The sequence below is a fragment of the Taurulus bubalis genome, assembly GCF_910589615.1.
Source record: "Taurulus bubalis genome assembly, chromosome: 6".
NCBI classification, from domain to species: domain Eukaryota; kingdom Metazoa; phylum Chordata; class Actinopteri; order Perciformes; family Cottidae; genus Taurulus; species Taurulus bubalis.
The window spans coordinates 18,441,977-18,457,249 of NC_136594.1; the positions used below are offsets into that span (position 1 = coordinate 18,441,977).

Consider the following 15,273-nt stretch of genomic DNA (forward strand, 5'->3'; position numbering starts at 1 on the left):
TAGGTACGGTTGGGGGACCATGTACATTTGTGCAAGCACGTAGGTACTTTGTGTCTAGAACATTAGGTTATTGGTCGGTGCTCCCTCTGTATATGTTTTGGTCGATCATTCTTTAGAGAAGCATGCAAAGCCATTATGTTTGTTTCTTTCCCAGAGATAGATAGCCAGGCCTAGTTTTGTTATCTGGATTTCTATTTGTTTGGCACCCACAACTGTCCCGACCTCTCCCATTTCATGGAGAGCCTTTGTTGTTGTTTTTTAGCCACAACCAGCGTGAATAAATATTGTTTAAAAACGGTACTCCTACTTTTGACTTTCTTTCACACATTCACATATTGGAATATGTGAATATGTGAATATTCAATACATATGAAATTATGTGAATATGTAATTCACATAATTTCACTCTCAAGACTGCAGGGGACGTAACAGGTTTGAATAAAGGCAAGAAGAAAAACCCACTGCTGACATTTCTTTGTTCGTTCCAATTTGGAGACTTTGATGTTAAAAAGAATAACATGCAGGGGACAGCCCACGTCTCTCATTACAGATCTGTTCCTCCTGCCCCATGTATGTAATAAATAACAGCAATACGTTATTATATTGTCCCAGTCTTGATTTATTTCATCCCTCCTGTCAGCCTGCTTAAAGCAAGACACATTTCTTTCTGCAGCAGCACTCTGATGTATCTGTGAATATGAACATATTCGCTGTTCTGTGTGTTACATCGGTGCAGCACTTATGTGTGTAATACAAGTGACGAATGACGCGTATTGACAGAGTGTGGGAACTTACTGGGCTGGAAATTAATGTTGAAACAAGATGTATGCTTTAGGCATAAATCCGCCTTGCCAAATATTAGGATGTACTAGCAAATCCCAACTGAGGCTGAATATTTTCTTTTGTTCCACTGTCAGCATCTTGATGTAACAAAGGTTTTATTTGTGTTGTAATCACGTGATGGAATAACAAGGCGTTCTCATTTCAATCGTCAGACCCCTTGGCGTCGCAGTCAACATATGGTTAAGGTCGTGACACTCAAATGATCAAATGTAAATGGATTGTGGATGGATTTACATTGTAGTTACTTGAAAGCCTGGTGTGTCATTGTTTTTTATCACATATTTATGTCCTTGACTTATTATGCCCTTTGAGAACATTGTAAAATTATTTCTGAGTATAATGCGAAAATTAATGAAAAGTTATATTTTCTCTAAAGTGACACGGTAAAGATCCTTTTTTGGCATCCAATGGACTAAAACCACCATGAAGACTGTCAATCATATTTTTTCCTGCACTGGTTATGAGCACTTTGTTGAAATGTATAAATAGACGAGAACACAAACACGTAAATGGGCTAAATCTCTTAAAAACAAATGTTGCAGTGGTTAAACAGTTTTCACATATTTGTAAATTTTTTTTTTAACAGGAATATCACTCTTATCTTAAGTTTTGTTTTATATCTATCTTATATTTTTGTCTTATATCCTTCTGCATATATATTGCTCCTCAAGATATATGCAGTAGGATCTGTCATTAAGTTAAACCTAACTTGTTTATATGTATTTTCTTACAATGTTGTAATGTTACACAGCTCTGTTCACACATTTCTGTGTTCTATAGATCTTCACTTATTGTACGTACAGTATTTGTTATCTTTATTTCACACGTACATAATCGAGCTGTAACTATGTTGAAATCAGATTAAAAGTCAGCCACATTCCTGCAAAATGTATTTCTCACGGTATTCCTGGTTGACTGCTTATTCTGTATGGTCAATACGTAACAATACATTTAATACGGAGTAAATGCAGTCCTGTTCTGTCCAGATCTCAAAAGAAAAAAATAAGTGAATCCCGACAAAACAATAAAAGTGATTAAAAGCAAATACAAGCGACGAATGTGATGGCAAGTACACAAACCATGAATGATGAGGATCACTACATCGTTTCACAGGCACCTTAACTTCAGTAACGATGGTTTTGACACTCACTTGATCTGCTGTAGTTCTCCTCAGGAAACCCTGATCAAATCCTCTTCCCACAATAACAGTCACACTTCATCTTAATGATGCTGTCTAACTGCTCCCTCTGCTGGTGCTCTTTCACTGTCACACCTTTCCAAATGACGTGAATTACTGTTGTGATTTTGTGGTACAGTTGGTTATTTTTAGTTGATCTAACAACCACTGTTCTGCTGCTGCAAATACTCAATAGAGTTCCACATTTTAATGTTTTTATAACAGAAATTTCCACCACACATGTGTTAATTTGAAGTTGAAAATAGTCCTTGACAAACTCTTTCAATATCTCTTACTATTATGCTTAGGGCAGACGAGCTGGGGAGTAGATAGACTAATGGTGCATTCACAACAAAAGAGTTGCAAAAATTCGCAACTCTTTTGGTGTGAATGCGGCATAATGCATTGCTGATTTTGTTCGCAATAAGAAAGATATGCAAAAACGTCAACTTTAAAGCTGTTTTCATGTCAGCCTTTCAAATTTTTAAATGTCAAAAGTTGCACATGCTTTACCAATCACCTGAAATATCAGAACAAAATATTTTCCTGTCACATTTACTGGATGTACAACATATTCAGGATATCCCTCACTAGCTCAGTATAGTTTTCCTATAAATCCTTATAAATCCATATGATTACAATAAGGATGCTTTTGAGAAAAGAAAGTGTATTGACTTTGAACGTTAATAAACTTCAGTCGATCCCTGGCAAACGTAAAGGTTTCTCACAGTTTGCCTCAAACATTGAAACATTAATACAAATTGAAGATAATATTTTAATTGATATCCTTGTCCTTTTTGTCTTGTAGCCACTTTTGTTTCATGTTAACCTGTTGGTGGATGTTGTCTTGTATTGTGTAACTATGTAACTACTACTTGTCAGAATAATTATTTGCATGTCCCTGTAGACACCAATGCCCTTAGTGAGTTTATAATGTGTAAATAAAGGTTTTAATTAATCAACACATGACATTCACATGAATCTAGTAAACTAATGCAAAATACAATTTAACTTTGTCCATTTAAATAATTGTACTGGAGTTTTAGAAAGAGAGAATAGCATTTAGAAATTCAACACACAGAGTAAACTCGACACCAATGATAGTACCTTATACTGTTGCTCCACCTTCTTTCTTTCCACACTACATTTGTTTTGTCGTCTTTCTCAGTATATTTCAAACATCAGAGGAATAAGCAGTGCCAGGGAATCACACCATATATTAAGGTAAGCAGCATTACATCATTTTACAAATGAAACATACATACACAGGCTCAGAGTCAGAAGAAATACTACATGATAGCAGAACCTGACTATTTCTTGTAGGTCTTATTTTGAAGTTGTGTTCCCCCCTGTCACTGGAGTTTAGCTTGGGTTAGTTGGGGGTGGGTGTTGTGTTTGGCTTGTGGTCAAACCTGTTTCCATGGTGATTTCTTAAGGGGCATTACATTTTAAGGTGAAGCCGTGGTTCAAGTTACGCGGGTTAAGGATTAGTATTAGGCTGGTAGCAGTTATGGTTAAGTTTATAGGAAATGAACATAAGTCAATGTAATGTCCCCAAAAGTCATGAAAACACAACTGTTTCCCATATGGAACAAATGTTTGGTTAAATCTGTCCAACAGACAATTTTATAACTTTTATTTGCTGCCTTCAGCCTGATGATAGGTGTATTCATCAGTACTGATTATATGTTTCAACAGAGCAACAGTGCTCATTGGAGTTCAGTGGTTTTTGACCGGACCGGTTAAACAAGATCTTACTCATCCACTCAACATTTTTTCATTTCTATTTTCTTTTGTTCTCCATGTATAGCTCACCTTCATTATCTGATTTGTGAACAGTGACCAGCAGAGCTTGATGAATGCAACTTAAATAAACACATGCAAACTAGAAATATGCACTTAGTAGAGTGCAAAAGGTGTGTCTTCAATGACCACTGCTGTATTGTGTGATTGAATTCATTCAGTCATATAAACATCGATAGGCTTTAATCAAACTCAAAAACAAGCAGCGATGGATACAGGCAATCAGCTCATATTCGTCGTATAAAATATTTCATACAATTGTGTCAAAACCAAAGTTAAACAAAATGAAACAATGCACTCAGCTGTGCTATTGTAAGCAACATGGGTGTGATAGGGAGTAAACCAGTCCAACACGTTCTGGGTTTTCCTCAAAGTTCCCAAAGTCCCAAAACTAAACCGGACAAGCCACTTCTCCTTGTTCTCCTCTGTCATAATCAAACTCAACTTATGCTTGGCCATGCATAATTATGTTTAAACATGTGTTTATGTAATTAAGTTTACATCACACAATTTCACTCTGACATTATCACCTGTGGACCCCTTCTGACTGGGGTCATTTAGCATTCAGTCACATGAAAACTCATCAAACCAATAGAAACATCCCCCAAAAAATAGTAAGTGGACCGTGGGTTAAGATTTTAAAACATTGTTATTGTGTGATATTCACAAACAGATATTTTTGGAGATATTGAATAATCCAGTATTGGTCTGGTACTAATTTCTGGCATGTTACTGTCAGGTTTTAGTGTCTAGTGACTGATCTCGCAGCCACTCGGCTGGGTGCGGGAGAAGATCCTGTTTCTTACGCTGTTTCAGAAAAGAGTTCAGGCCGTTTGCATGTCTTTGGGTGAGGTTCCCGTAATTATATTGACTGTTGACACAAGTTGTTATGTTGGTTTCCTGGTCTGTCTCCAAAGTGCCTTGCTAGCGATAAAAAACGTGTGATCTCCCCGTCACCCATGCGTCATTACCCACCCGGCGGTTGCACCTGTGGTCTATATATAAACCACAATAAAATACACACTACCACAATAGAATACACAGACATAACTAATGGCTTCTACAGTGTACCACGGAAAAAAAGTCAACACCCTGAAACTGATGCAGCTAAATGGTGTTCAGTCATCGTTCATTTATTATTTGGATGTCCTTTTCCTACTGTGACATGTCAAAATGTCAAAAGGCATATTGTGTTAAAAGGTATCTGTCATTGTGTATTTCATCATTGCTACTTAAGATGTAATGCATTGGCCCCTCTCAGCTCCCGTATATTTTTCTGAAATAAACCATTGGATAATGGATACTCTTTGTGTGTTTGGTAAAACAGAGAAATTAAAGTATAATTTACATAAGAAACAACAATAGAATGAGACTTTTGGTCATGAGAGAGGAGGACGGGACGCCAAGTTTCACTTTGCACAATCTGCCCCATTATCATGTCAAAATGCAATGTCGCCAAACCAGCTCCCTTGCATTCACACGTCATGGAGAGAGAGAGAGTTGTCAGATGCTCCTCAACTTGATGTCTTTTTTTAAATATTTCTCTTGTGTACATATGTTCGACGAGAGCAAAGTGTAACCGGAATCAAATTCCATGTATGTGTACACACACATGGCCAATAAAACTGGTTCTGATTAATGCTTTAAAAAAAGAGACATTTTGGCGATCCCAACCTGCTCTGTTCAACATCTTCACTTTGCTTCTTTCAACTAATTTGTGGATTACAGTTCAATCAGGAGAGGCCAGTCAGATAAAGAAAAGATGACTGTCTATTATTAACAGATGATATGTGATGATGAAGTCTTGACAGAGTTTTTGGCGCTTGGGCTCCACAGGGAGATTTGTAATCGAGGGCCGTCTACCCTGACCAGATAAATCCCCCCCGTGGAGTCCAGACCTGCTGGTGGTGATGATGACCTAATGAAGACTGGGTGGAGATGGGGAGGTGGAGGGGTGCGTAACAGCAACAGAGTCAAAGCGAGAGAGTCAAATTTAAAAGAGACAGCAGCAAGATGATAGGCAAATTATTTGTTTTGCTGTGCTTATTGGATAGAGGACAAAACAGCTGATGTCATGATTGACAGCCCTGAGAAATGATAGCAAGTGAATAATGAGTGAGCATGCGTGAGAAGTGATTGGCAGATGTGTGAGAAATAAATTACGGGCAAAAGCATGCAAGAGTATGGTCTTCCAACTGAATTTAAGAGCTTTATTTCAATCACTGGCTCCTTTTTTGCTATATTTGCTCTTTTTCCCCTGCTCCTTTAACAGAGATCATGGAAAAGGGTCAGGGAGCTCCTCAGGCAATGCCAGCACCACCGTACCCAGGATTCTCTACAGACTACAACACTGGAGCCTACCAAGCTCAGCCTGGCATCCAACCAGGTAAGAGATCACAACCTTCATCTGAGTCATTTCACCTGCATACTATTGTGGATTGTAGCCTCTACTCCTGAGACATTTTAGTCCATGCGGTAGGAGCCTTTTGGTAGCGTGTAATTCATTAAAAACATTCTCAAGATGTCTTCTCCTTATATCTAGTTCAACAACCTGCTTACATGTACAGCCAACAGCAACCTCAGTTCGTACAACCTGGTGAGTGTCTCTCTCCAACTGATTCTAACACGTTTAAATCACTTTGAGTATACCAAATAAATAGGATAAAGACAGAAAGCTTCAGTTATGGTGACGGGTTGGTGACAAGGTGTGGATTGTAGCTGCTAAAGGGTGATGGTATCTCCCACTCAGTGAACCAGGTGGTGGTGGTGCAGAAGTTGCCGACTGATGTTTCTGGACAGATGATGTGTCCTCACTGCCGAAACGCTGTTGTCACTAATGTCGAGTACAAAAATGGTTTGCTCACCTGGCTGATCTGTGGCGGACTGGGAATCATCATGTGAGTAAAGCAACCCTACACACACACACACACGCACGCACGCACGCACTCACGCACGCACACGCGCACACACAGTTTTTTTTGCAGGTTTACCCTTTTCATAACCTTGAACCATTCATAGTTAAGTTTACTTGCATATTTTAGACAAAAGGGAGCTTTTTAAACAGCTTAAAATGAATGATGAAGTATTATTTGAACTTTATTTTGATACTCCACACCAGGTGCTGGCCTTGCTGCTTGATCCCTTTCTGTGTGGATTCTTGCAAGGATGTGGAGCATTCCTGCCCTACCTGTAACAACGTTGTGCACCTACATAAACGCATGTGAAACGGCTACAGAGCCAACCCTGCTGATGTGACAACAAAGGCAGAGGATCGTGACTAAATAAACATCTGGACAGGAGCCGGACCTCTTCATGCAAACACATCAGACGTCATCATGAACCATGTGCTCACTGTAGAATGGGCATTACTCTGTTCTTTACTTCTATGTGTAGATCAGAGAAGAGATGTGATTTATTCTCACCTTCTATCTGCTAAAATGTGCAATGTAACATGAATATGTGAAAACTCTACTCTGATCATATTATTTCTGAACTTAACCTGAATGATATTGTCTCCATACCTTTGAAGCAACAATGTAGAATGTTGTTTTTTTTACTTAAATTCAATCTGTCCAGTGTATTATTTTGCATTTTTAAGGCTGCAAATTATGTCAAAATAAATTCCATTGGTTTGATATGCTGACAAAAAAATCAAAGATTTTTATTGAAGATATATTTCAACATTAACAATAATCAGAATTTGTGAGGCAAACATCTTTGTTTAAAAGCAAAAAGGTTTTCTGCAATATTTAATAAAACACTAACATAATAAATTATGGGAATAGCTGTTTATTGATTAAATTCCCAATTATAACCAAACTCACTACATGCATCTTGAAATGATTCAAATGAATAAATCACTATTGAAATACAACTTCCTTTTCTTTATTTTTTACATTACGACTAAAAGTTGATATACTCCCAAGCAATACATTTGGTAAAGAAAGGAAAATATGCCTATGAGCATGAACATGTGAAAACTCTAATCGGATCATATTATTTCTTAACCTGAGTGCTATTGTCTCCATACCTGGCTGTTTAATTTAAGCAACAATGTAGGATGTTTTAAAAAAAAAAAGGATCTAATTTTACTTTATTTAAATCTGTCTAGTGGAATATTGTATACTGTGTGTGTGTGTGTGTGTGTGTGTGTGTGTGTGTGTGTGTGTGTGTGTGTGTGTGTGTGTGTGTGTTTGTGTGTTTTAAAGGTATTAGTTCAGTGGCTGCAGAGGCCGATCTCCATGAGATCTCTGTGAGGTCAGCTTTTCTGCTGTTGCATCTCGAAACAGAATACAGTTAGTTCTAAGATCAACATTGAGCATGAATTGAGAGTGGCCGTATCAAATCTATAACCGTTTTAAAAAGATTTGTAGAGGAAAGCAGGCTCACTGCAGCCACTTGTACTGATACGACATGATGTCTCACACATCTGCACTCATTTTGTTTTGTTTTGCACAGGTTGCACGCTATTGTTATTATCTTGAAAATATATTCAGTGCAAAACAGGTTAATTGCAGACACAATACGCTATTTTTTGCCAAATATAGTTATTTTTTGTACAGACAGAACTTCATTTGCATTGTTCTAACAAAGTGATTACACATTTTATTTGTTTTTGTCTGATGGAGCAATCTGGTTTACTTGAAAGTTTGAAAAAGCACGGATGGAGGAGTCACAGAAAGTTATTTCAATAAAAATTCAACATGGACCATTTTGTTACAATTTTGTTGGGGCATGAACATTTTTCTTCCTCCAAAATGGGGCGTGACAAAAAAAGTTTGAGTTTTTCATTCACATCTAAAAGCTATAATATTGATTTAATTTTGATTGGATGTTTGATGCTTTTAAGGAAATTTCAATTATTTCAGTTTTGTGTATATCTTGACAAAGCAATAAGATTTAAAAAATAATAGGAATAGCTGTTTCATAACAATTGGATAATGATCTTAAATTAGGCTGTATACTGATTAAACTAATTCTTAAGACAGTTGAAAGTCTTCTATCAGAATAATAACAATTAATTTCCAAACTCACCAATTGATCAGTGTTGAAATGTTTTTTTTTTTTAAAGTTCAAGAGAATACATTTTGAAATCCAAATGTAACTCTTAGCAGTCAGCATGTGAGCAACAGTAATGGGAATATAATATATTTACATACATTCGGAATCTCTGTAGTGTTATCATTCACTGAAAACATTTTTGAGTGCCATTTACTTAAAAAAAAGCTCGGTCACAATTTCCACACAGAAATTGTAAGTCATTTTTACTCAGACAATTTTTAAGATAAGTTGACTTACTAATAACAATGTTTTTTCATCCAAAATGGTCAAGTAAATTTTACCTGAAAATTACTTTCTGAGACATAACATTTACTCAGCATTTGATAGTAATCTTTACTCAGCCTTTGATAGTAATCTTTACTCAGCATTTGGAGTGGCATTTACTTAAAAAAAGCTAGGTAACAATTTCCACACAGAAATTCTGAGTACCATTTACTGGAAAACTTTTAAAACATCTTAAAATGAATGATGATGTATTATTTTAACTTTATTTTGATACTCCACACCAGGTGCTGGCCTTGCTGTTTGATCCCTTTCTGTGTGGATTCTTGCAAGGATGTGGAGCATTCCTGCCCTACCTGTAACAAAGTCGTGCACATCCATAAACGCATATGAAACGGCTACAGAGCCAACCCTGCTGACGTGACAACAAAGGCAGAGGATCGTGACTAAATAAACATCTGGACAGGAGCCGGACCTCTTCATGCAAACACATCAGACGTCATCATGAACCATGTGCTCACTGTAGAATGGGCATTACTCTGTTCTTTACTTCTATGTGTAGATCAGAGAAGAGATGTGATTTATTCTCACCTTCTATCTCCAGTGTGCAATTTAACATGAATATGTGAAAACGTTTAAAGTCTGTAATGTTATCAAAACATGTGATAAACTTCTAAAGCAGATCAGACCTGTCAATATAAATCTAATTTATCAAACATAATTTGCTTTAATGCAACTCATATGTTAAGTGAGAAAAGCTTGGCTGCATTCCAGGTATCGTGGATGCTGTCTCAAAGTCTGGGCTTAGAGGAATACTTGGGCTGTAACTAACGATTATTTTAATAATCGATTGATTATTTTTTCGATTAATCAATGAATCGGATAAAAAAACAAAAAAGCATTCATTTCCAACCCTTTATTCAAAAACAGAAGTGACAGTGCAAACTCACAGTGAAAAAACATGTTCAGAAAGCACAAACAGGTTGCTAACTTGCTCCTTGAACATCCCTGAGCTGTTAATTAAAAAAAAAAAATTAAAATGGACTAACACTAAAAACATACACATGTATGCTTTACATCATTTGTTTTACTGTAATTGATCTCCTTGGAGCAGTGGCTGCTTTAGCATGCCCTGCTTTATGAATATGTATGAAACACTGGGTCAGTGGGAAGCTGTACTGCTCCTCTCACGTCTGTTTTGACCTCAACCTCCAGGCCCAGCTCCACCTCATCTCAGCCCTACATCAGGCTGCGCTGCATATACAGAGTCCTCTTCCTTAAACTATTTCATTCTGGTTCTCTTACGACCACAAAATGATTGGCTAAGCCCAACTACGTGATTTGATTCTGTCTACTTTGAGTAAAAAAACAACCTGCAGCCAGATCCGCCAGTGTGCCGATTTAACGTTAACGAGTGACAGCGTGAACTGAACCAGACCGGGGGGTTACGGCATGTTTCACCACGTTACGGTTTTTTACAAGCAAGACTGAACTGTAACGGAACATAACGTAACTTTAACGACAATACACAACCCAAACACGTTAGCTAGCGTGATAGCAAGCTGACTAGCTTCCATTAAAAACAAGTTTGAGGGAAATGAAGACATCTTAACGCTGATTGGCCAAGACTCGACACGTCACATCCAAGATGTTCTATTTTTACTAACATCACAACTTCAGCGTTTCTCAGTCTCTCACTCCAATCTCAGACACGCTGGCGGCCAGTTGCTCTGCTCCGCTCTTTTTTTTCTTCTCCGCGACTTTATGACTGCCGTAATAATCGCGCGACACAACGAATCGATAATGAAATTCGTTGCCAACACTGCTAATCGATTTTATCGATTCGTTGTTGCAGCCCTAAGGAATACTTAAATCTAATACAGCTATTATTAACCATATTCCCTGCTATATGTCAAAATGCCTGCTGTGACAAAGGTCATACAATGAAATATAAAGGAAGAGGTTATCACAGAATACTATGTAAACCTCTTCCTTTATTTTTCATTGTATGCTATATTTAATGGATAACAGCCATCACATCTTCAGTCAGTGATGTCATGTAGTAGAAAAAGCTTAACTATGTTTTTATATGATCAGTATTCGCATGACTTAATGCCATGACTTTACATGCTTTGATCCAGTACAGAAGGAAGTATGATTGTTAGTTTGTAATTTCACCTATAAACATACAGAAGAAGAGAAGGGTCTAAAGGCCTAATCTCAATCTTAATCACACTGACAGGTTTAGGGATGTCCCAACGTCAAACTGTTGAGTCTTTAAGGAGTCTCTTGGGTACATTTTGAGTCCTTTATGAACACTTTCCATAGGTCTGCATTTTTGTAGATTTTGCCTGTGGGAATTCCCCACAATTCATAGCGCTGTGACTTTAAACCAGGTGCCAATATCTGGCTCTGCCCGGTAAGGTTGATACAGAAGTGTCTTAAAACTTGCATGATCTCTACTGACCATCAGGGGTCGAAAAAAGAAGTCTGATTAGATAGAAGTCCATGAGAAAATGACTACTTCTCACTTGATTTATTCCCTCAGTAAACATTGGAAACATGAGTTTATGGTCTCAATCAAGCGCTTCAAGTCTTCTTCAATACAACATTACATTTTTTAGAACGTTATGGTCCCTTTTAAAGTAAAATGTATCATAAAGCTGGGTATCCCTGGGTAAGTCCAGGCAAACTAACTTTTGAAATAGAAAAAAAGGCAACAGAATGTATTGGGCACAGAGGTCTTCTATGAAGTGTCCTGAATAACATACTAAAAGTCCTAAGAAATTACTGCTGCGGAAAAAGGTTAAATATGCAAACATCCAAGATGGCCACCATAAATCTATAATGTCTCAAATCTCCCCATCACAAGAGATATTTTAATTATTTAAAATGCTATTGCAATGGTCATGGAAAGAAATCCAATATGGACACCAAAAATTCATATATTTGCGTGCCAATCTTCATGAACCGGTTTGCTATACTTCGGGTATTTAATACTGAAATATGAATCACAACATCGTGTACATTCTCTGAGGTAGAGGTGTGTTCATTAGAAGCGTTAGTGCGACTCCAAAGTAAAGTGAATGGGAAGAAGGAAACAATGACTGGGCGCAGAGCAACCTTATGGTTACAGTATCTGGAGATGGTGGATATCCTGCAAAGGTTTCTCAAAGCAGAAACTGAAGATTGCATCTTCCGTCAGTACGTGAAATGCTACCCTACATTGCAGCAGCTGGACACAAATCACGTAGAGCGAAGTGAAACCGAAGTTAAATTCCATGTATGCGTAAACACACATGGCCAATAAAGCTGATTCTGATTCTGAAGTCCGCATATGTATATCTGCAAACGATGACCATGCTGCCCGAAACACACCCCGATGTCCATCAGAAATTCGAGGAAGGGTATCATGTAGTGAAGACGCACGGAGGCCTGACACGAGTCATGTCCAGGCCGGCATGTGCCAACATGAATGATGCCATGCAGACATTCACTGGTGTGTCATATGAGACCAGTGACCAACACAAGGATATGTCAAATGCTAGACAAGCTAGAGATGTCAATGACACCTTGAATCTTATCAGCTACCTCGCTCAGAGTGATCCATTCGTTGAGAATCAATCACTGTTCAACATGACCACCCAAAAAGGAGTCAACGTTGACCGATCAAGAGAAATTGGGGAAGATATTCTAGACTCCATGGTCGGTGTATCTGTAGAATATTATGTCTTCAGGAAAGCTGACTAGGCCACAAAACTTGGATCAAAATCAACAGTGAAGTTCAAAGGAGAATCTGCAACGGTGGATCCACAGTTGATATTTCAGAGGTTGGTAATCGTAGGACAGCGTTCAGAAGATGTTTTATCCTTAAGGCAACACTGGCCGATGTTTTCTGGAAGTCTATGAAGGGAGAGCAACGAGAACCCAGTGCAAATGTCCATTATGTGCTAGATCAGGGGTGCCCAATACGTTGATCGCGATTGACCAGTCGATCGCAGAGGTAGTATGTTAATAGTAATATCGACAAAACCCAGCTCCCAGTGTGCAAATTAATGTCAACCACCACGGCTGCGCCCGCAATGATCTGCCAAGTGCAGGGAGGGCGATGTTTTCCCCGACTTCCTTAATTACCACTGCATAACACACCAACAAGCATTATGCGCTACAATGCTAAAACATGAAAGGGAACATGGATGTGGCAACGAAGATCGCCTATTCGAGCGAGAGCTCTTCAAAGACGGCTGTTCTACACACTGATGTGAGATGACTTAGTAGAGCTCTGTCCGGAGATAAAGGAGTTTCTCCATGTTGTTAAACATGCAGAATACAACCAACTAAATGACGATCAGTGGCTGCTAGACTTGGCATTTTTAACCGATCTGTTGAATGAGCTTAATTTAGAGCTGCAGGGGAAAGACAAAACCGTGGTTGATTTGATCAGCTCAGTTAATGCTTTCAAACTAAAAATGCAACATCTGTCCTCAAAGCTGCCGCGCCATTATTTGGGGAACTTCTAAAACCTGGCGTCAGAGCTGAAGACGCAACGGAAGGCGTGTGCGCAACTTGACAGAGTAGCTTGACAAGTGTCTGTTAGAGTTTATTTATGTGAGTCAGCCTTTTCCCACATGCAAAATATTAAGTCCAAGCACTGTTCCACCATGACTGATGACCATTTGGTCTGCCTGAGGCTGGCTAGCAGCAGCTACTGTCCGGACTATGCAACCCTGCTGGTTCCATTCAGTGAAGTCATCAGAGTAAAATGTAATGACCAAAAATGTACAGAATTGTATTGTGCCATAAGGGTTCATGCAGTTATGCAAGGTACGCCAATATTGTAAATATAAAGTATATTTGGTATATTTCTACATTAATAATGCTTTTATATATATATATATATATATATATATATATATATATATATATATATATATATATATAGAGAGAGAGAGAGAGAGAGAGAGAGAGAGAGAGAAAGAGAGAGAGAGAGAGAGAGAGAGAGGAATTTAGCATTATTAATGTAGGTAGATATTTTTGACTACTAAAAGCACCTTGCGAGGTGGTGCTCTACTTCATCGCATACCATGGCCAAGAGGATCTACATTTGACAGTGTGTCATAAAGGGCTTAAAATGTCTGCCAGACAGCTCTCAAACACTCGACTATGTGACAGTGCGACAGAACTAAACCTCAAAGTCTGTGAGTCCATATGGGTGGAGATTGGGATTGTTAATGAGACCTCAGACCGGAGTTTACTGCAGTTCTCCAAGTAGACAGCAGATAGAGCCAACAGACTATCTTTCTCTCACACACCACCACCTCCTGCAATGCCTTGTATTTTACTTGGTCCCCACAAAAAAAGGAGATGTTAAAAAAGACCCAAAAAGGACTAACTGGACATTTGCCTCTAATGTCAAATACAACACACTTATAGTCCTTGGGCAAAGCACTCCTTGTCCATACTCCTGTATGTGTGCTGCCTGCAGCTGAGAATGCCTTTGACTCAGTGTGAAGTAAGATGTTACATCACATGCAGGTCCACCAACAAGCCCCCCTATGTGGACTTTCCTCTGTGTGCGACTAGGATATGGTCGTGTGAGGAGAGACTTGAGGTGGGATAAAGAGGGGATTATGGGATGGGCATACTTAACGAGGTCCTATTACTGTGACCATGCACTGGATTACACAGATTAGGATTGATGGCCTGAGTTAGTCATCATTTTTTTTGCCCTGGTGTCTTCCAGCTCTGTCTTCTTTCGTCTCTGACATCAAATTCCAGCTGAGTCCGAGATGTTTTCCCAAAGTTGTTGAAGACAGTGATTCATTTTTCGCTCAGACCCAGATCTATTAAAAACCCCTGGACCCTCCTGAGACCCCCTCTGACTCATGGGGTTGTCTGTGATGGATAATGGTGAAATGATTACCAGGGCTGCAACTAACGATAGTGTTTAATTTTTGAATAGCCTGATCCAATACATTTGTCTATAAATGGTCAGAAAAGAGTTAAAGGGAAAGTTTGACATTTTAGGAGTTAAATTGATACCACGCTCTATATGCGAAATAATAGAGCCAGCCGTTAGTTTAGCTTTGTTTTCCACAGAGATTGAAAACATAGAGAGACAGCTGGCTAACATGTGTCATGGATTGTTTTGAAAAACATTCATCACT

At 38.5% G+C, this 15,273-nt stretch overlaps 1 protein-coding gene across 1 annotated transcript; it reads left to right on the forward strand.

Moving 5' to 3' along the window:
• Nucleotides 1-3,199: 3,199 nt before the first annotated feature.
• On the forward strand, nucleotides 3,200-8,531 carry LOC306737883 (lipopolysaccharide-induced tumor necrosis factor-alpha factor homolog). The gene is made up of 5 exons (XM_079219688.1): nucleotides 3,200-3,244; nucleotides 6,096-6,209; nucleotides 6,366-6,419; nucleotides 6,573-6,720; nucleotides 6,942-8,531. The coding sequence occupies exons 2-5, from the start codon at nucleotides 6,101-6,103 to the stop codon at nucleotides 7,045-7,047; spliced, it is 417 nt and encodes a 138-aa protein (XP_079075814.1). The 5' UTR covers nucleotides 3,200-3,244; nucleotides 6,096-6,100; the 3' UTR covers nucleotides 7,048-8,531.
• The last annotated feature ends 6,742 nt before the right edge of the window (nucleotides 8,532-15,273 follow it).

Bases quoted from the DNA above. Each gene is read 5' to 3' on its own strand.
- LOC306737883 (XM_079219688.1), top strand. From the start codon at position 6,101: ATGGAAAAGGGTCAGGGAGCTCCTCAGGCAATGCCAGCACCACCGTAC. The intron at 6,210-6,365 runs GTAAGAGATCAC...CCTTATATCTAG, and splicing joins TCAGCCTGGCATCCAACCAG to TTCAACAACCTGCTTACATG. The intron at 6,721-6,941 runs GTGAGTAAAGCA...ACTCCACACCAG, and splicing joins GGCGGACTGGGAATCATCAT to GTGCTGGCCTTGCTGCTTGA.